Here is a 22,454-nt window from a genome sequence, read left to right on the forward strand (position 1 = left end):
TAATTATTAAAACCAGACAAACATGTAGCAAAATATTAAAGCCACACGTGGATTTTATGATGTATCTATTGTCTGTATTATATAATGCGCGTATTGTCTATATTCGTCTGTCTGTCCGTCAACATGCGACTTCATGAAATTTTACATTTCGGTCTTTTAAAAAGATTTGTTAAGCCACCCTAAATTTCATTAAAATCGGATTAATAAAACTTATTATTATTTCTTTGTTCGTCCGTCCGCATGTAATAACTGCATTCCCTGGGAATTGAGTTTTTTTTTCTTTTTTACAACAATTTTTTCGATCCTTCTCGAATTTCATTAAAATCGGACCAATCCAAACCCATTAATTATTATTTATTTTTTCATATATATGACATAAGCTATCTATAATCCATATATTGTATCTGAAGCACTGGATATTATATTGCCATGAGCTAGTTGGAGGAATGAATGGACAATGTGGCGGATACGTAGAAACGAAATTTTTCTGGTTCTCATCAAGTGGCTGCTCTTTGATTTTATTTATTATTTATTTTTTTTGTTGTTGTAAATTATAAATTATTACTATTTGCTAATACGCGTGAAATGGAAACGCACTGCAAAAATTAACTAGCTAATTACACAATTTTTTTTGTTTATATATTCACATGACACAAAAAAAAAATATTTAAAGTGAACCCGCTATATAATCAAAGATCATTCTACAAAGTGGCTAAATGAGAAGTCAGGGTGGCCGAGCGGTCTAAGGCGCTGCGTTCAGGTCGCAGTCCGGTATTCCGGGCGTGGGTTCGAATCCCACCTCTGACAGAAATGTTTTTTTTCAGCAGAGACCCTAATGGACTTCGTTTTAGAATCCGCACGATGCCACGAGATAAATCAATATTTCTGCCTTTGCTTTTTAAACTCCTCCGATTTCTTGTGGTTGTTGCAGGGTATAAATAGAAAATTTCTTTTATTTATAAAAAGTACCAAACATACCAACGAAAGTCAATTTATTCCTTTCATAGTGCAATATCAAGACAACGTGTCTCTCTTTTCTATTTGGACTTCGAGGTAAGTGCCAATTTTTTGTCTGCATTTTTCTGATTGGTATTTTAGTGAAATTAAGTAAGTAAAAAAAAAAAGAGAGAAATCTATCTTTCTCTCTTTTTTTTTTGCGCTTTTTTGAGACATATTTAAACACGAAGATTTAATAAGCTTATTCAAACCAAATTCATTTAATTTATAAGATATCTAATAAGACTTTTAATTCTTCAAATTATACAAAATTTGAAAAACGGGTTGAAAAACACATGAAGAACGGGTTAGAAGATGTGGTCTGAAACTTTTGACAAGCAGACATCTAAGATGCGATCGAAGTGTATAAAATGCTGAAGCGATTAAGTAGAATGAAAGAAGAAGGTGAATTCTCCCTCATCGGCGACACCAGAACCAGAGGACCCAAATAGAACATTTCAGGGAATAACAGAAGATGAGATCTGATGGAATTCAGCTCTGGGCAGTCAGTTTTCAAACACGGGAATAAGTTGCCTCCCAAAGTGGCATCATTTATCCTTACTAATGCTGTTCAAATTGCTAAGAACGTTCTCTTGTTTTCATGCAACATTTCTGTCGTTCTGCTTCTTTGTATCTCTCGCTTTTTATCTATCTGTCAACCTGTCTATATCTTCCTTTCTTTCTCTCTCTCTCTCTCTCTTTTTATCCGTCCATCTGTATCTTTCCGTCTCTCTCTCTTTTTATCTCTCTGTCTTTATCTTTTTGTCTGTCTGGCTCTCTTTATCTCTCTGTCTGTATCTTTCTGTCTCTTTCTTTTTATCTCTCTGTCTGCCTGTCTGTCTGTATCTTTCTGTCTCTCTCTCTCTCTTCCTATGTGTGTGTCTTTCTCTGTATTTCTCTCTCTCTCTCTCTTTCTGTGTGTGTGTCTCTCTCTGTATTTCTCTCTCTCTTTTTCTGTGTGTGTGTGTCTCTCTCTCTCTCTCTCTGTCCTTTTGGTTCTCTTTCCCCCTTCTCTTGCTCTCTTTCTTCCCTCTGTCTCTCTCTCTCGATCTTTCTGGTTGTTGTTTTTCTCTCTCTTTGTCTCCCCTCTCTCTCTTTCTGCCTCTTCCTGCCTCTCCCTCTCTATCTCTCTGTTCTCTTTCTGTCTCTCTCTCTCTCTCTCTGTTCTCTTTCTGTCTCTCTCTCTCTCTGTTCTCTTTCTGTCTCTCTCTCTCTCCGTTCTCTTTCTGCCTCTCCCTCTTTATTCCCTTTCTGTCTGTCTGTATTTTTCTCTCTGTCTCTTCTTCCCTCTTTCTCCCTCTCTCTCTGCCTATCTATATAAAGGCCTCCGTAACGGAGTAGTCAAGCGCGAGGATACAAATTTACACCTGCTTGGAGCGACGGTGGTTCAAGTCGCGTGACTACTAAATACGTATAATGTTCTTGTATTCTCTCTATCTTGTGAATTCTTCTGACGTTATGTGGTCGTCCCGGAGTATAAACAGAAAATTTATTTTTTTAAATCTCTCTCTCTCTCTCTCTCTCTCTTTCTGCCTATCTAAATGTCCGTCTGTCTGCTTTGCGGTCACTCGCTTAGAAGTAACGAATATTTCTTGCTGTAATTCAGTGATCTGAACATTGCACTGTAACACCCTTCTCTTTCCCACACGTGCGTGCACGCACACACACACACACGCACGCACACACACACACACACACACGCACGCACACTCAGATAAAGATCGTTTTAATTTCTTTCACGAGTTTCCGTTGGAGCACGTTTTCCGAGAAATTCATCTAAGGAGAGTCCAGTCGTGTTCTCAAATTTCTCACAGCATCGACAACGGAGATTTTCGATTTCGTACCCGCAGAACGGCCGTTAATGAGATTAATTGCTTCGTAAATGGGTTAAGGTCGCATTGGCGCTACGGTTTACTCAGCAGTCGCCCGGCCTCGCCCAGTAACGCCTCCGAAATGCGGGTGAGATATGTTCATCTATACACACGAAAAACAGAAACAAGAAAACGATAGTGAGGTCAAACACACGCGTAAAATGACGGGCGGGGAGGGAGAGTGGTTAAAGATCTCGAGCAGTTCACCTTCGCATACCGATCGGCTGCATTACCGGTTAGAAGGCAGCGTTGCACTATCGCGTTTGGTAGACGTCGAAGGACAAGGTTACCATAGCCTGTCCAGCGGGATCCAACTCGGAGTATATAAGGAGTCTCCACACTCGCAATTGTACCTTCAGCTTCTTACAAGCAGCTCAAACAGCCACAATGTTCGCTAAGGTAAGTGGAAGTTGAGTTTTAGTCTTCTGGTTAAAGTTCCAAATTGGTAAGGTTCGTATTTCTTAAATTATACAAGTTATAAATATATAATAATAAGAAATTCATATATATAAACGTATCAAACATAAAAATAATAATAAATTTATATTTAATTTAAATTATAAACTTAAATTCCATTAAATTATACTCATATATTTCATACACCAAATGTAAGTATATATAAGAAATTCCGTTGGTAAATATCGTATATATGGAGTAAAGGCATTTATTTTCTAGGAGTAGGGCTTGGCGAAAAGGTGTACCTTATCAGGCAGTGATAATCCTTTATAAATAGACAGACCAAATACCGGATTTGTTTCTAATAGTTATTGGAATTCGCTTAGGAAAAACATCTTAAAATTAACTTGCCTTTCTTAAATTACAGTACTACTTGCCCTTAGCGATTAATGTATTATTTGGGAAAAGTATGATTTTTATCTCTTTCTATGGGTGGAAGGATTTAAGACGCCTAGCCTTGTTCCCAGCAGAATGCACTGGAGAATGACCTTTAAAATAAATGGTAGAAATAAACATTCAGCTATCATTTATTTAAAAGTAGTGCAATATGAGGGCAACTTGTGGTAAAGACAAAGTTCCTTCTGTTGGGAGCAGTAAACTTCAGAGGAGGTTTAGATCTTGCCAGCCACGAAAACACAAAAGACGATAAAACAGTCGTTTTAATTTTCATAATTTTTAGCAAGTCAAAATAGTATTCCTTACTTTAGAATTTCGAAGATTACTTATAATTCTTCTACACATTTTTTGCGAAAAAATTAAGATATGTATATAACCCTCTTATTTATTTCTAACAGAGAAAAATTTTTTTAAAAAATGGAGCAAACACGTTGCATACTGGCCTTTCTGTATCACTAAGGTACTAATCAGTAATATCCTTATTTGTTGATTGAGGGGTGTATATAGTTTCATGCTATTCCGTTGTTTCTTAAAGCATTAAACGTTTTGAAAACCAACTTTTGAGAGGAAAATCCACCAAAGAATTAACCTTTTTCTGAGAGAAATCTAATCACTCAGTCAAATATATATTTATTTTTATTTAATGTTTTCTTACTTAAGATATTCGCTGGGATAAAGTATTCCTGTTACTTATTTATACGAATTAAATAAAACAACTATAATACTGTACACGTAGTATTTTTATTATAATGAACACAATAATTTTGTTTACTTATTTACTTTTCAGATTGTCATCTTCTGCTTTTCTTTGGCTATTGCCAACGGCTATGCCCACCTAGGTGGCTCCAGCGTCAGCTCTCGTCAACAAGACGTAAGTGTTGCATCAACATCATGTACAAATAAGTTATCCCTGCTTAAATATTAATACACTGAACTCATCATCCGTTAAAATCTAAAGACAGTTTGTTTTTTATTTATTAAATACTGCATTTGAATTCTAGCAAGGCGCCCTCTATAATTATTTGTTAAAATCCAAAGACAGTTTGTTTTTTATTTATTAAATACTGCATTTGAATTCTAGCAAGGCGCCCTCTATAGTTATTTGTTAAAATCTAAATTATAGTTTTATTAAAATCTAAAGACAGTTCTTTTATTTTTTCAAATACTACATTTGGATTTCCGGTAAGACGCCCTCTATAATTATTTCTTCCAGTTGTTGAAATCCAAAGATATTTAAAATCTTCTTTAAAAATACAGTGTAGGTAATATTCCAACAATATTCCCTGTTAGTAAATAAAAACAAGCTAATTAGAAAAAGGGTTTATAGAAATTAAGCGAATAGTAATTTTAAACATTTTCTAGACAATGCTTCTAAGTTCTTGCACTTTATCGAAAAAGATTTTTTATTAGATTTTATCGAAAAATATTTTATTATTATTAGACGCACGAATCATGCATCTTATTTATCAGACATCTCTTTGTAGGACTTTGGCAACTATGCCTTCAACTATCAGATTGCTGATGGTCTGGGAGCCACCAATGGACGTTCCGAAGTAGGAAACGGACATGTCCAGAAGGGAAGTTACAGCCTCACCGACATTGATGGCCGTGCTCGCCGTGTGGACTACGTAGCTGATGGTGCTGGTTTCCGTGCTGCCATCAAGACCAACGAACCAGGAACAGCACATAGTGCACCCGCTGCAGCCTACTACGCTTCTCCCTATGCCGGACCATCTGCTCCAATTGCAGTTGCATCTCCCGCTGTAGCAAAGGTAGCAGTAGCTCCCGTAGCAGTTGCCGCCGCCCCAGCAGTAGCCTACGGAGTAGGAGCTGGTGCCCTCGGCTACGGAGCTGGCGCCCTAGGTTACGGAGCTGGATTGGCTCACGGAGCTGGCTGGGGAGGTTACGGAGCAGGATTGGGCTACGGAGCTGGCTGGGGTTATGGAGGTGCATTGGCACATGGAGCTGGCTGGGGCTACGGAGCCGGACTAGGATATGGAAAGTATTAATTCATTCCATCGACCTTCTTAATTTAAAGGTAAAATTCCTTTTATTTAATATATTTGAAATATGTTATTGAATTTATAGGATTCATGGCAATTTTCAGTGGAAAAGAAACTAAGACAGTTTTCTGTTGTGTTTTTCAGATGTGACGTCAAAATAGGACTGTATATTTCTCTCCCCCATCCCCTTGCACACCGTCGATCCCTCCACCAGATCCATCGAAAATGTTTATACACCTTCGCTCATCTGCAAGCTGTCGCTGTATCAAAGGCTGCTTCTACGTTTTTTATAATAAATATTCGCGTGTTTATGTTGCCAAGGAAACTGTGGGACGCGTGCTAAAGTATTGTTGAAGAAGCTCAATAAAAATGTACAACTAAAAAAAAATGTCTCCTGAAGTTATTTGCATAAGTTTTAAAGAGAAATTATAGTGCAGAACACTGTCCTTAATTAAATTTAAAAAAATGAAAAATAACAAAGGCTCTCTATAAATAGGGATTTATTAAATCCTATTACGTTATACACTGCCCTACCATTAATATCCGGACACCCCTCCATGGATGGGGAAACAGGTTCTATGCATGCAACATGTCGCAGAACCTGCTATAAATATGCACACTGGGCTTCGAACAAACAATTGCAAAAGTGGGCTTGCAAGATGACACGTTCAACAGATTTACCTCAAAAGTTCAACAAATTCTAGACGCCTATTAACATGGTGTAAGGAGCGCGAATCCTGGACTACAGAGAAGTGGAAAACAGTCCTATGGACAGACGAGTCGAGGTTCGCACTGCACCAGTCTGATGGCCGTTCCTGGATGTGGCGAATGCCAGGGGAACAGTTCCTTCCTGATTGTATCCTCCCAACAATGAAGTTTGGTGGAGGCAATGTCATAATATGGGGCTGCTTTTCATGGTTTGGCTTGGGCCGATTAGTCGTTATCGACAAAACCATGAATACTGTGTAATACGAGGACATCCTGGACAATTATGCACTTTCAACGTTATGACAATACTTCGGGGAAGGTCCATACCAGTATCAGCAAGACAACGCGCCATGCCACACTGCTTGGGTCGTAACAGAGTGGTTTTATGACATGGGTGTGGAAAAGTTGGATTGGCCAGCCCAGAGTACTGATCTGAATCCTATTCAGCATCTTTGGAATGTTTGAATTGTTGAGTAGTTGCACGTTGAGATCGCCCAAAGAACAAGGCCCAACTGGTGGCTGCGTTGAAGGCCGAGTGGAGGAAGATATCACCTGACATTTATAAAAACATGGTTGAGAGAGTGTGCCGCGAAGATTGAAAGCCATCATAAAAGCAAAAGGTTTCAGCACAAAATATTAAATGATACAATAAAACTTTTTTTTTTGTCTAAAGGCAGGTGTCCGCGTACTAATGGTAGGGCAGTGTACATGCAATTAGAGAAAATGAAAAAAAAAATCTTGACTAGAATTAATCAAATTTTTATTATTTTTTTTCCCGATAAGTGTGAAAGAAATTTGAAAGTTTTTGCATTGAAATTTATATAAAAAATATGTAAAATATATAATTTGTGCAAAAAATAAAAAAAGTAGGAAAAATTTCCTAAAAAAAATTTAAACTACTTGTTCACAAGTAACACCATTCAGAAAAATAAATAAAATATCTATTTTAAGTTCAGAAGGGTAATATTATTTTCTTCAGAAATAGTACTTCTGATAGTCGAGTTACAAAAATACAAGTTACTGCTTATCGAACCGCAACTTTTGAAACTGAAAACCATGACAACTTACAGCTGGCATTAGTGACTAAGGCCAAGTCTGTTCTCAGATCGATTTTCTATTTGCTGGAAGAAAAACCCGAGTTTCCAGGAGAGAAAAAAAAACCACGCTGCCTCTCCTGAGATTAACTAACTCGGCCATGAAAAATCCATAAAAATTCATCACGTCTTTTCTACCAACTGTGCTACCCAGGAGAGCCTGTAACAATAATAATAAGAAGAATTTTAAGCTACAAAAGACTGAATATTAAGGGAATCACAATGGCTGTTAAGCAACGTAAAATCGGCAAGGTAATTAAAATATCTAGGAATTTTGCTTGATGGATCATTAACTTTCATCTCACACTTTATATATCTGTCTAGAAAGGTGAGCAAATTTATTGGGATGATTACTCAAATCACTAGGGTTGGCTGGGAAATAAAAGGTAAAGCGCTGAATTGCTATATGAATGTGTATTTATCCCGATGGTAACATATGGTGCACCAATTTGATTTGAGCGCGTAAGTCAAAAAGTATTTGGTAGGAAGCTAAGTTCCATTCAAAGAGTAATGCTCCTTAGGATGTGTATGGCATGCAGGACTAGTTTGTTTGTTTGTTATTTGGTTTTTAGGAGTATTAACAACTAAGACCATATTGCTCCGGGGACATGCGGTGGTCATTCCCTGACCTTTCCGCAGGACTAGTAAGTGTAAGTGTATTTAGGGTCAAGCGGCACCAGTGGGTTTACCCCATCGCCGCGTAGTTTACGCTGTGGTGTGTTACAGTACGCTGTAAATGCCTGAGATTTAAAAGTGTGTTGGTCTTGGATCGTTTAATGTCGTGTACCGTTGTTCTTCTGGTCTGAGCTGCTGAACCCCAATTGGGGCCCAACGTTGCCCCACTTACGCCCCGTGGAGGAAAAACTGCGCCATAAGTACTCTCGTGAAGTATACATTACTCTGTAAAAACCAGACAAAAGTATTGTGCGTTGTACAGTATATGAGAAGTATCATTTTGGGTTCTGTTGTTGTGGTCTAGCTTTTTGCCGCAGGACTTCTAATGGGACCCCACGTTGCCCGTGGACACCGCTAGGAGGTAAGCCAGGCTGCCCATTATTCTCTGGCAGTTACAGCCACCTAATTGCCTGAGCATTCAGTGACAGAACCTATAAAAAAAAACAAACACAGATAGAGATTGGGGAATATGAAAATCAAGTGGGAGGGAAATAGTAAGAAATATTGAGGCGTAGATGAAGGCGTCCTCAAAATCATTCGGTGGCGTAAACTCCACTAGGTGAGTGGGGGAAGGGAATGGGAGTCAAAAGAAAAGATACCAGACAAGGGAGTCTGGTATTGATCGCCACTTGGCACACAAATCATGTTCAAGAGGCAAGGTCCTTTTCTGTGGTTTAGTCATGTTTAAGTAACTGTCACAATTGAAGATGTGCAGGTCACAATTGGGAGACCAAGTACCCTCAGTAGCTTAGTCATGTCTAGGTATTTATCATGGTCGAGAGGAAAGGTCCTTTCCTCTGGTTTTGTAACGTCCAAGTAACTGTTTCAATTGAAGTTGTGAAGGTCATGGTTGGAAGACCAAGTTTCTGTGGATTAGTCGTATCCAGGTGTTTGTCATGGTTGAGCGGCAAGGTTCTTATCTGTGGTTTAGTCATGTCCAAGTAACTGTTTCAGTTAAAGATGTGGAGGTCACGGTTGGGAGATCAAGTTCCATCAATGGTTTAGTCAGTCATGTCCAAGTATTTCTCACACTTGTTGTGACCTAAATGCCCCTCAGTGGTTTAGTCATGTCCAGGTATTTGTCACAATTGGAGGTTCTCAGTATGTGCCTTGTTTACGGCTTTCGACCCCAGCTTTGCAGGTTTTGACTGGCAAATTGCCTATTGATCTGCATTTAGTGTACTGTGCATTGTCTTACTTCGTCCGCCGTGGCATTCCCTGTTCTTTGTGGCGGACATCTTTATATATCCGATGTCTGACAAGAGTGTTTGTGATAAAGGACGGATTACACAAAATATTTTCCCAGATATAAGAAATGCAGCCTCGACAAGGTTTAAATGGTTTGCACCAAACTTATAAGCGGTGTTCGTATTGACTGGTCAAGGTTCGATTAATGCAAAGTTGCACGATTTAGGAATCACTAAAAGATCTAGTTGCTATTGTGGCGAAAGGGAATCATAGGAACATATTATATATAACTGTGAGGAGTATAACGATATACAAGTTGAATTGGTATCTTATGGCAGAAGGCTGCGAGATGATTCCACTTGATAAACAGGAGAACTTCTTGGCTTTCCAGGCCTTTGCAACTGCTATATTTGTTAGGCGGAAGACCTCTCCATCTGGAAGCCTAGGATTGGTAATGCGGTATGGTGTAGTGCTAGATTGCCTAGGATTCTGTGCAATCGTTCTGAAACGCTGTGCTTTGGTGGAGGAATGAGTCTGTTATATCCACTGCAACTCGCTCCTTGTGTTGGCAGTTCTGTTCTCAGCAGCTCCTTATGCTGCTGGCTTTCCTAAACGGAGTTCCAGATACCAAAAGACTCTGAACAGATGTAGCTCTTTGCGATGAAGTTGGGACTTTGTGTGATATTTAATTATATTTATTTTTAAGTAATTTTATTATTTTCAGTTTTTTCATATGTATCTGTTTTTGTCGTGGCAGTCTTTCCATCCGTTTACTGGGTAAACAGGAGAGGGAGTATATTAGGGTACTACTAAATTATGCGTAACTGACAGCGTGGTTGCCATAGGTTGGCTAGGACCGATTTAACTACTAAATGAAAAAAAAAAAAAAAAATGACCGTTAAGCAACCATGAAAGAAGCCAATTTCTTTCTTTATAAATTTTTAAAGACCCAATATTCAGGACACCGTAAAGGACTGCACTACAGACAAAAGAAGTTGATAGCTACATAAGTTAAAATCACGCCAGATGGTACCATTCTACAGTATAATATCAGTACTTCAGAGTGGGTGCTACAGAATCTGAAATTTAAATCTTAAGTCTTTTCTAGTGTTTTTCATCATGAAAAACTGTATGTATGTATGTAGTTGTAGGATTTTAGGAATATCAGTGACTATGGCCATATTGTTCTGTGTATATTGTCTGTAAATTGCATGTGTTCTGAGGTCGATTTTCTATTTGATGGATGAAAACCCGAGTTCCTGGGAGAAAAAACGATGCTACCCTTGGCTGAAACCAACTAATTCAGTCACATTTTGAAAAAGATCCATAACAATTCTTTCCGTTATCGACGGGACTCGAACTTAGGTCTTTTCCAAACGGTGTGGAGAGGACAGCGATCCTACTAACTGTGCTCCCCGCGAGGGCGAGCAAGAACTAATCTGCTGCAATATAACCATTTTATTAGGAAATCCAACAATTTCTGCTGACTTGTTGGCTAACATGCATTGAATTTATCACAAATTTCACCCACGATGATGAAGTGGTCCTAATGAATATATGTATGTAGTTGAATAGTATTAAGAATTGGTATTCCGACAGGTCAATCAGGCCTGCCATTTTTAAAAGTCCCGAGAACGTAGTATAAAAGACACAGGTACAAAATTCCATGTGTTTGTTGTTTTTTTTTCAATGTATCCATCCCCAGTCTCAATACACTTATTGTACTTAATTTTCAAAGAGTTTAATCTTTAAAAAATATAATAAAATAAAATAAATAATAATTCAGTTTTCTGCTTTTAGCTCTTCATCATTTTTAAAATGAATTCCACAAAAATGAGATTGGAAGTTTCTGTACAAACATTAAGTCACTTAGGGCTAGATCTGAAGCGTACGAGGGTGGTTTAATTGTTAACATCCATATTCATGAATTTTTGTTCATAATATATTATTATTCATTCATGTACACGAATGAATATGAAATATATACGAGCTATATATACAAAACTTTTCAGACAGCATGGCAGCCTGAAAACCTTTGCAGTCTTGCAACAGAGAACTGTTGCATGTCCATGCGCCTCACTTCTCGTTCCAAAATATCCCATAAGTGTTCAATAGGATTGAGGTCAGCCAAATTTGGAGACCAATGAAGATGGGTGATATCGTCGCTGTGTTTTTCGAACCTCTCGTTCACAGTGCAGTCACGATGACACGGAACATTATCGTCTTGGAAGATCTTGTTTCTGTCCGGGAAAAAATGCAACATGGCAGGGTGCACATGGTCTCCTAAGGGCTGCCGGTAGACCACCAGTGAAACGTTGGTCCATACATATTGGATCCTAGTTTTTGCCAGCAAAACATGCCCTATATTAAGCAACCATTGCCACCTGTCTGGACAGTGGGCACCATGTATGATGGGTCCATGGACTCGTGTTGCATGCACCATACACGAAGGCGTCCGTCGGCGTGTTGCACCTGATATTTGGACTCATCCGACCAGTACACTCGTTTCCAGTCCTCCGGTGTCCAACCAACGTGTTTTTGACTTTATAGCGTTGGCCATCGATGATCATCAGCTGTGCGGAGAGGATGTCTCTTAGGTTGTATGTCGTGGAACCCTATACGTTTGAGTGTGTGTGGCGCATCGTCGCTTGGGATATTGTATTGTGATGTCAACTGTCCCACAGTGACCTGCCTTTAAACTCACACAAAGCGCTGCAGCCTTCCTTCGCTTACGACGAACTTTCTCATTGAGTAATCCTTTACAGTTCTGTCGGCATGAGATGGTTTGATCCGTTCGATATCGTTCTTTGTATATCTTAACTACAGTGACCCGTGAGCAACTGACAAGACGTGTCGTTTCCGATATGGAAGCACCCGACGCACGAACTCTCGCAATTATGCCCCTTTGAAACTCCTTGATATCTTTACTACGTCCCCTTAACTGCTACTTTATCACTTTGACTTGCACAATCAGATACAATCTACCACTACTCTAGCGTACGAAGCTTTTCGGCGTTTTATTCTGTGAGCTATGCAGCATAGTCCATTACAGGTGGGGGCTATTGTAATTCAATGACACTAAGTATATATATACAGAGAGAGAAAGAGAGATCTGATACCAAGCATGGTACTGTAAGTGGGAAATACTGTTTGTGCATTTGCCATGCATGTCTGACTAACTTATGTAATGTAGATGGGTGCAGGGAAAACGAATTATACGAAAAAAATTATGAAATAAATCAATATAGCATTAGCAGAATGATGAAATTTTTATGGAAACTAAAATAGATATTTTTCCACGATCGTGCTGTCAGAAACTATGATAAGATTTTTTAGGTCGCATCAAACTTGTTTATGCAGATAACTAAAAGCAAAACTTGCTTTACGGATGTGAGTAAATAACGCTTTATAAGTTTAATGTGTGATTTCTGCCTCCTGGATGTTGTTTTTGCAGACTGTACATGTGTCTACCGTAAACTTTTCCCTCTCTCTCTCACCCTCACAGGTAGATGCAGTGGATAGCACCGCTGCTTTCCATTGCAGCGACATTGAGGAACACTTCTTTTGGGACGAGAGAAAGTTTTACGGGCGTTTTTTTATGGCATGGTCCTTTACTATTGGTCCATGGCCCATAATTAGTTTTTTCTCCAGCGAGGGCTCATATTTTTTAAATCGGACTCTCGATTTTCTTTCAACTTCAAAACGAACAAATTAACCATGGAATACAAGCAGTTCAGAAACACAATTTAATCTCTTTCTCTCTCTTATTATCTTTTTCAGTTCATTTTAGAATAATGTAATTGCAGGTCCATCATGATTGTTGCGTGCCTATATTAGTGGTAGCTTGAAATTACTTGGCATAATTTTCTGATTTTCAAAGCGTGAAATGCAAAATATGAGCATTGTACATTCAGACATTTCGATTAATTTGAAATTCGAATGGTAAAGTAGAAATACTGAACTGTAGTGACTGTTATGTCTTTATAAAACAAATTTAAACAATTTTCAGAATTTTAAATTAATCCAAATAGTTTAAATTTGATGGAGAATTTAATCTCTAGTTTTATAATCTGTTTTATTGTCTTTAATATCAGAATTCCAGTTTTAAAGTTCGAAAATTTATTTGCATATATTAAAGAAATTCCGCGTATTCTAATAAAAAAAAAAGATGTAGTATTTTCACAAATTAAAAAGAAGAAAGAAATCCTCCACCCATCTGTCCTACAACATTCCACAGTTAAAATTTTCTACAACTGTTCCATTTAGAGCCGTAAGGTATTTTCGTAACTGAATCAGAATCGTTCTGATAACTCGTTCTGATAAGAAGAAACAGTCAAAAAACTCATTAAAACCATCGAAAGCTGCTGTTATATCTGCTCAAATTCGATTGAATCTTATCTTATCTTATCAAAGAAAAATTATACATTAACTGCCATCAAAACTGTTTTCATTTCAATTAAAAACAAGACCATGAATTCTAAACGTGTATTCTTTCTGGCTGGATGTGGACATGATATCTTTGAGTTATTTAAAAAACCAGTCTGCTACATGTCGATATTACTGAAACCAATACTCCACCAAGAACCGAACAAGGACAATAGTATATTACACGATTGGTAGAAAATTATTAATAGACGCACTCTCCTTGCTTTTTTAACTCTCATTTCGAACGTCCCTTTAACATGCTTTAAATCCAAATTTGGCCTTATTTATTAAAAAAAAGCGAGTTATTACTGTGAGGTCACTTAGCTGAGAGATGCTTGAAAATCTCGGCAGTTCACCTTCGCATACCGATCAGTTAATTTTCGGGTTAGAAGGTAACACTTATTTTCCACATCTCATTCGTCGGAATTCGAAGGACAAGGTTACCAAGGCTATCAACGTTACCTCCTTCGGATACATATATAAAGGGTCTCGAGAGGTTCCAACTCCATCTTCGTGCAACAAGAGCCAAATCACAATGATCGCTAAGGTAAGTTTAAGTAAGCTAATTGCTCGTTCCCATTTAAAATCTCAATGATTCTTTTTGGTGTTTTAAATTTAATAGTTTGGTTCTGCAATGTTTGAAGTAGGATTAGTCAAATTTTTATCAGGTTTTATAAAGCAGTCAAAAACATTATTTTGTAGAAAAAATATAATAGTAAATTATAATTGCATGTGACTATTAAATGTATAAATATTTGTATTGTAAAGGTGATTGGTGGCCGAAACGGAATTCATATCAAATACACTGAATTATGAGATTTAGAGTGGAATGACAGTTTGGTGTCAGGAGAGAAAAACCGAAAAAGTCTGTGTGCTATTACCATGAATTAAGCGTTCCTGGCTCGACATCTCTTAACGTACTGGAGAAGTGGAAGTCCAGAGGTCAGACTGAGCCTAAGAAATGACTAGGTAGGAATAAAATACGGACTGACAGGAGCTATGCGCCTTGAGACCGATGATTACCTCATCTCTCCATCAGACACTGGAAATCTGAGTTTCAAGCCACTGGAAAACCTGCAATTTTTTCAATGGCCACTTAGTGAGTTGCAGAACCCTTTGGTGACAAAAACAAATGAACTCGTAAGTTGGTATGATACAAGGCGTACAGAACCTGGGTTGTGAATCAGCGGGAATCGGTCCTGTAGAGAGAATAGTCACGATACACGCTGTTCCAGTCTGATGGACGTTTTGGTGGTATGGAGGATGCTTGAAGTCTGCTTACCAGGTGATTGAGTTGTCCCAACTGTGAAGCCGGCTGAAGGAGTCCTACAGCCTAAGTCCACTGTTCGCTGTACGTGAAACCACGAATGCTTCATCCTATAATAAAATTTGGATAAGCAGCCGTAGTCGGGTAGTCAGGCGTGAGGGTGCATCCGTAAAAGTGCTTTGAGTGACCGTGGTTCAAGCCTGTGATCTACTAGATACGGTGCTGTTTTTCTTGTATTCTCTCTATCTTTTGAACTCATCTGGTCGTGCCAGAGTATAAACAGAAAATTTCTTTATTTATTATTAATTATCTTTACCCAACAAATGAATATCTTTGGGATGAAATGCGATACAGATTAAGCCAACATTAAGAGGATCACAAAACACCAGATTTCTATCGGAAATTAGCAGAAAGTCTTCCACAACAAATTGAAGCAGTCATTACGACTGAAGATAGTTCAACCTGCTATTTTGTTCATAACTACAAACTTGTGGTTTTTTAGCGTATGTCACAATTTTAATAAATCAGATTTTCAATGATGGATCAACGAGACTCAATGTCTGATTTGTACAGATAAATAGATACATAAAAATATCGTGACACTAATTATCCCTGAAGGCACCGACAAATTTAATTACTTCCTTATGGTTTTCGAGAATTAATATTTTAACTAAATTTTTGCTGATGTAAAAAGTATTATAAGGAATCTTCGTATGTGAAGATTCAGAATCCAATTACTAATGTTTTTCTTTTCGTTTTTTCCAGATTGTCATCTTCTGCTTCTCTCTGGCTATTGCCAACGGCTATGCCCACTTAGGCGGCGCTAGTGTCAGCTCTCGTCAACAAGACGTAAGTGCTTTGTTTCTTTACTGATTCAACTTAAGTTTGTGTATTCCTTTGAAATAAAATTTCAATTTTTCAAAATTTCAAAATAAAATTTGAAATAAAATTTCAATTTTTCAAAATTTCACAATAAAATTTGAAATAAAATTTCAAAGGAATACGCAAACTTAAGTTGAAGACAAATCTGATCTCTAGTTCGTGTTTTAGCTTAAAAAAGCAGGCCAAATTTTATCGTCAAGGTCCATTCCAAAATCCAAATTCAAAAGGGCTATTTTATTTTGGAAACGAAATATAATCTTATGTGATTTTTTAAATGCTTTCATAAAAGTTGAGGATTTATCTTTATTTTATTGAATAACAACCAAACTACACTTTTTAAAGGAACGTAGAACCACAATAATTTAATATCTCTTTTCTTCTAGGCTCCTGGGAATTATTTATAATATTTATCAGGCTTCTTCTCTTTGCAGGACTTTGGCAATTACGGCTTCAACTACCAGATCGCCGATGGTTTGGGAGCCACCAATGGACGCTCTGAAGTAGGAGACGGACATGTCCAGAAGGGAACCTACACCCTCACTGACATCGATGGCCGTGCCCGCCGTGTGGACTATGTAGCCGATGGCGCTGGTTTCCGTGCTACCATCAAGACCAATGAACCCGGCACAGCCCACAGTGCACCCGCTGCCGCTTACGTGGCCTCTCCCTATGCAGGACCTGTTGCCCCAGTTGCAGTTGGCGCTCCCGTCGTTGCCAAGGCTGTGGTTGGTGCTCCCGTAGCCTATGGTGTAGGTCTTGGTGCCTTGGGTTATGGAGTCGGCTTGGGTTACGGAGCTGGATTGGCTCATGCAGGTGGACTCGGATTAGGCGTGTACCATTAAACTCCTCGGACCCATCACTTCTTAACTTAAAAGGTAAATAAACACATACTCTACATAAGTTTTGTAGTGTTAGTTTCCTTGGCGCATAAAACAACGTCTAAGTACAGTGGGTCGTACGAAAAGTGCAAATTCGCCACAAATTAACCGCAAAAAGGAATAAAACTGTTGTGGACTTGATTTTCTTAACGTCTGCTGGCTGCACAGCGCATGTTCTGCCACATAACGAAGACAAATCTGATCTCTAGTTCGTGTTTTAGCTTAGAAAAGCAGGCCAAATTGTATCGTCAATGTCCATTCGGTATGGTGAAGAATTCATGGATTAATGGAAAGTCTACGAGTGGATGAAGATGTTTGTGAAGTAGTGGTGTGTGTCTGCAGCAGGACAGTGCCTACCCTACTTGCTCTATACCGAAAATGACACAGTATATTCAGTTTGAACTCATCCCGCCTTCCATGTTCATCAGATGGAGAACTCAATAATATCTATTCCGTAAAAGAAGCATTCCGGGGATGTCATTTTTTCTTCGGATAATGAGTTCAAGACGGCAATGCATTAATAGGTCTACGACTCTCCAGAAGAATTATTCTCACTTGGAATATCCTCCATTTATTGAAAATGAAGGGATTTGCAGTGTCTAATGGGGACTTCATTGAAGACTTAGATACATGTTTCTCTTATTTTTTAAACGCCATTTATATAACTTTTATAAGTTTCATTTGACTTAGCCTTAAACATTTTTTTTATAATCAATGTACTGAAAATATTGACAATGAAGATTGTAATTGCTTTCCATTTATCTTTCAGATGTGTTATCGCCTTTCTTCAAGTAGAGCTGAATATCTTCCACTCTTTGTACACCGTCACCTCCCTCCATGAAATTCACTGAAGTTGATATGCATTGAACCATCTAGAAGTCCTTTTACTGTATCAAAGGCTACTGATTCTTCTGAGTTACAAATATTCGCGCGTTTACCAAGGAAGCTGTGTAATTCATGCATACGTGTTGTCGAAGATGCTCAATAAAATAGTGAACAAAACTTTTTTGTGTGCTATTTCAGTTAAGTCTGGTTTCAGTTAAATACAGCCCTGATACAATCCCGACCCGACTCATTTCATTTCAGTTATCAAATTTCTTTAAAATATTTGTCCTATCTCTATAAATTTACGCAAACTTCCAACCTCCATAACTACAAGGAAGTTTATTCCAACATTTTAAAACATGAAAGACCTCGATCAAGACACTCCCGTCCATAACCCCGATTTCCAGCTATTGTAACTTACAAACTGCAAGCTTCTCTTCATAAAAATACCTCATGTCTCTCTTTTCTACAACCGCTTCAACAGTTCAACACATTTTCTAAATGGACTTTCCAAGCTTATATACAATATTCAAAAAGTGCCTCAACAGTCCCGTTATGCAGTAATTGATCACTGTCTCTATATTGTCAGCAAACTAAGACATTCAACTTGAAAGACTTATAAGTAATAGACAAAAAATGGAAATAGTAACGTAAAATCATAAATAGAGTTTTTGACCTCAACGTGAGTCCAGTGCAATCTGTATACATCGTAGCATGGAGTCTACCGATGTCTGAAAGTCAGCAGGAGGAATACGACACCGTTCATCCTCCTGAAACGTGATCAATTCCTTTTTGTTCGATGGAGCTGAAAAACGCTGCCTGAGACTTCGTTCCAGAGTTTCCCATAGATTTTCTGTCGGGTCTAGATCTGTGGCTGTTATGGTCACGGTGTGTAAAAAAGTTCAGTCTCATGCTCCTTAAACTTCTGGGTGTCACCTTTGCTCTGTGGACTGTAGCATTGCCATCCTAAAATAAGGCCCTTTCTTCATGAAAGAAGTGCTCAACTATTGGATGAAGATGATCACTCAAGACTGTTAAATATCGATTGGCATCAACCTTGCCTTCTAACGAAATGTGTACACTTTAATCATGACAAGAGAAATCACACCATTACAGAACCACCAGAACACTTAACAGTAGGAAACAAGCAATCAGAGTTGTAAGCTTCCTTCGGTTGGCGCCACAAGTGCACTCGTCCATCTGACGCACCCGAAGTGTAGGAGGATTCAGCGGACCATATCACATTCCTACCCTGCCTCAACAGTCCACTGCTTATGCTGTATGCACACTGGACACGACGATGTGCATTGACAGGTGTCATGAGTGGCTTGTGAAGTGTACCCCAACTGTGATATCCAGCTATATAGAGTTCTCACTTAAAGGTTTTGACGACACTGGGCTGTCGCCTCTTAACGTTGAAATCGCGTACTTCTGTTGATCAGCTGTTGCTCACCTGTTTCGCTTTGCATATCGCACTAATGCTGGAACATCCTGATTCCGGAGTATGCGGTTTCGCCCACTGTTATCTTTGCAGACGATGTCTTCCCTTTAGACTCCATGCAGACATGACCTGAAACTGCTCCTTGTGAAACATCATCTGTTTTATAGCGAATTCAGCTGTCTTAATGACCGAAGCTCTTGCCAAACGCTCTCCAACGATCAAACCAACGAACCTCTCCAACGAACGCTCTCTAACGATCTTGCCAAACCATTTCGAACTCGGTAAGATCTTTGTTTGATGAGGCATACCAACAATTACGTGCAGTTAGGACGGGTTTGCCTTTACAGACGCGACGCTGAGATGTTAATTTTCATGCTTCACGCCCTTCGTCAGTGGCATATACACGCCGTATTTAGCATAAATGTAACGTTTTCTGCATACCTTGATGTTTCCATTTTTTGGTATATTACCTGTACATCAATATCATTAAAAATATTAAAAACAGTAAGGGTCTCACACTGAACCTCGAGAGATACGTTCATGTTTTAATCTATGAAGAGTAGTAGCTATTTGTAACTACTCTCTGTCTTCTATCATTTAGATATCCTTTTTTTTTAAAGCACTCGCGATAGCATAATGGATATAACATCGCTCACCCCGCACCAGGTGGAAAAGACCACAGTTCAAATCCCGTCAATGGAGCATGGAATTTTTATGGTCACATTTTTGACAATGTGACTGAATTAGTCAAACTCAGGCGAAGGCAACATGGTTTTCACCCCCATCCTCGAAAACTCAATCTTCTGGTCCAGCAAACTGGCAAATCGATCACAAAACATTCAATTTACTGACAATATGTACAAAGCAATACAGTACTAAGTCGCTGATGCGCCTAAAACCCTACAACTACAATCCATATTTAACTTTCCTCAGCGTGGTGCTTGCATCAAAAGCATTACCGAAGTCAAAGCTGACGATATCAAAATTATTCTTACCATCCGGTTATTTTGTACCACCCTCATATTAGCTAATATTTCTAGTTATAAACACTCATCTCACTTGTCCAAAACGCTCTCTCTCACTCACACATTTACGGAATTCGAACTCAGATCTTTTCCACCCGGTGCGGGGAGTATGATGATTATACCAACTGTACTACCACGAGGGCTTTAAAGAAGGCGACCGGAAGTAATGTTTAGTGCAATTTCCATACTTAGACACGATATTCCAAGTGAGTTCGTAGCACTGCCTTATGCAGTAGGATTAGGATTTACCTATCTCAGCAACCAAATGTTCGATGAATCATCGATAGAACACCAGGCTCCCCCCCCCTCCCACCTCTTACCACTTCTACAATGTTTGGAGAACCTTCAGATTTGCCTTGATCGTAACTCAAATCTCACTTCTCTTCTACTGTCTGTATTTCTGATCCTCGTAGTGGTTAATTTGGAGTTGCGGTCCCCCAGGAGTAAGACCTTGCATTTTGCAGCATAACAACATATTTGCTACATATTCTTACTATTCCTAAAGTTTATACACGTCAATCTGAGGGAAGAAATCAAAGTATTAAAATATAGAGGGATTCTATTTTTCAATTTTTCTGAATGAATATTTTGCGTAGTGACGTAGTGCACGGAAGTCATTTCAGAAAATAGAATGTTATTGCTCTATTTTATTTTATTTTTCCAAGAAAGATAATCTCAGTGAGTTGAAATCTCTTCAATGACTTAATTTTCTCTGTCATTGATAACACCTGTTTAAGATGCTAGCAGAAGGAAGCCACGCAAAGATTCTCTGCAACAACTCGATTTGAGTACAAGGATATTGCGAATAAACATACAAATAAATCTCGCAAATTATATATTAGACGTACCATGTTTTTCATGAAAGGCTCTTTAAATCTTCAGAAAACTAGAGTGTGGTGTGTCGTTTCAGGTCGCCAATTGATTGGAACATTCTTCTTGAAAGAAAGTCGTTGACGAAAACATAGATCAGGATGTAATATGTCAGTTTATCGCGCTATTCGACAATGATGAGCTTTATTGTCAAGTTCAGCAAGACATGGAGAATTGTCACATCCAAAGAAACAGTGGCAATGCTGAAGGACGTTATCAGCGTTCGTCTTATTTATAAGAATTTGTGATCCTCAAGATCATCAGATTAAAGTCGTCATATTTAATGTTCTTGAGTGCGTTATCTCTTTCAACCCCCTGAGTTTGCGCCTACGTTTCACATAACTATGGACCGAGATGGAAAATCCTGCAGAGTTACATATCTTTTCATAAACCCAGCTTCCTACAATTATTGAAGTTATTTTCTTGTTTAAGAGTATTTAACTAATCACTAAAATAACCTCAAAATGAAATCTGACATTAGATAAATATTGCTGATACTTCGCTTTTCTATAATGTCTAACTTATACTGGTAGAAAGACGAAATATAAAACTTTAGTAATGCGTAAGTTCAATTTTAATGAATTATTGTAGAACAGTCTCAGAGGACTGTCCTACAACAATTCATGGGACACTTATAGTTATTATGATCAAAACATGTGTTCATTGAATAAATTAATAGAACGTTGTACCAAATTTGCCTGTAAAGGAGGTTTCAACGGATTGTGGAAGACGTTCTATTCATTTTTGATAGAAATCTGCAGGAATTGTGTTCTACTCCTCCATTAAAGCATAACGTGAGCCCCAATGACCAAGCGGTATGTCTTAATCCTCAATAATTCTGTATTCCAGTTCATCCTAAAGATGTTCAGTTGGGTCGATGTCGGCGCTCTGTACTGGCTACAGCAATATCAGGAATATTGCAGTGGCCAGATAATCAGCGTTCTCCAGGAGTCCTCCATATCCAAACTTGTCCATCAGAAGGGAAGAGCTTGCAATGCGATGTGAAGCAAAAATACAAGGTCGTACATTTGGGGAAGAACAACCACAAAATAAATTATACACTTGTTGGAGTTGAATTAAAAAGAGCAAAGGTAGAAAGGGATCTGGCAGTAAGGATACGGCAAGGTATGTAGTTTTCTGAACAGGTAAGCAGACAGCCAGGAAAGCCCATGGAGTACTACCGTGTCAGTAGTCCAAGGCTTGAGCTATGAATTCCAAATTAAATTTTCCCCATCTTGGGAATGTTTAATTTCTGAACAAAAATGTGACAAAATAAAGCAAAATTAAACGTAATCTTGGAGGCAGCGAGCCATTTATCAACGCATGTAGTGAAGTGAAGACCTTAAGCACTGTACAAAACATAAAAAAACATTTAATGAAGGATTCAAAGAATTCGGCAAACATCGCAAACAAGGGTGAAGTGCTTAAGGTATTCAAAAAGTAACAAATCCAAT

The 22,454-nt window shown here is 38.4% G+C and overlaps 2 protein-coding genes and 1 non-coding gene across 3 annotated transcripts; all 3 read left to right on the plus strand.

Moving 5' to 3' along the window:
* The first annotated feature begins 723 nt into the window (after positions 1 to 723).
* On the plus strand, positions 724 to 807 carry TRNAL-CAG (transfer RNA leucine (anticodon CAG)). The gene has a single exon. It is a non-coding gene; the product is annotated as a tRNA-Leu (tRNA).
* A 2,336-nt stretch (positions 808 to 3,143) lies between these two features.
* Positions 3,144 to 6,104, plus strand: LOC150089936 (uncharacterized). Its single transcript, XM_090389705.1, has 4 exons — positions 3,144 to 3,266; positions 4,507 to 4,590; positions 5,204 to 5,757; positions 5,867 to 6,104. Exons 1-3 carry the CDS (start codon positions 3,255 to 3,257, stop codon positions 5,726 to 5,728), a joined length of 621 nt encoding a protein of 206 aa, XP_090245831.1. The 5' UTR covers positions 3,144 to 3,254; the 3' UTR covers positions 5,729 to 5,757; positions 5,867 to 6,104.
* Positions 6,105 to 14,335: 8,231 nt separating this feature from the next.
* Positions 14,336 to 17,835, plus strand: LOC150089937 (adult-specific rigid cuticular protein 15.7-like). The gene is made up of 4 exons (XM_090368911.1): positions 14,336 to 14,359; positions 15,845 to 15,928; positions 16,393 to 16,836; positions 17,609 to 17,835. The coding sequence occupies exons 1-3, from the start codon at positions 14,348 to 14,350 to the stop codon at positions 16,801 to 16,803; spliced, it is 507 nt and encodes a 168-aa protein (XP_090225037.1). The 5' UTR covers positions 14,336 to 14,347; the 3' UTR covers positions 16,804 to 16,836; positions 17,609 to 17,835.
* The last annotated feature ends 4,619 nt before the right edge of the window (positions 17,836 to 22,454 follow it).

This window comes from Mastigoproctus giganteus, chromosome 2 (genome assembly GCF_048544385.1).
Source record: "Mastigoproctus giganteus isolate SK-2022 chromosome 2, ASM4854438v1, whole genome shotgun sequence".
Lineage (NCBI taxonomy): Eukaryota > Metazoa > Arthropoda > Arachnida > Uropygi > Thelyphonidae > Mastigoproctus > Mastigoproctus giganteus.

What these genes read in the sequence shown, in the direction of transcription:
- LOC150089936 (XM_090389705.1), top strand. An exon ending in TCAGCTCTCGTCAACAAGAC is followed by an intron (nt 4,591 to 5,203) that starts GTAAGTGTTGCA and finishes ATCTCTTTGTAG; the next exon opens with GACTTTGGCAACTATGCCTT.
- LOC150089937 (XM_090368911.1), top strand. An exon ending in TCAGCTCTCGTCAACAAGAC is followed by an intron (nt 15,929 to 16,392) that starts GTAAGTGCTTTG and finishes TTCTCTTTGCAG; the next exon opens with GACTTTGGCAATTACGGCTT.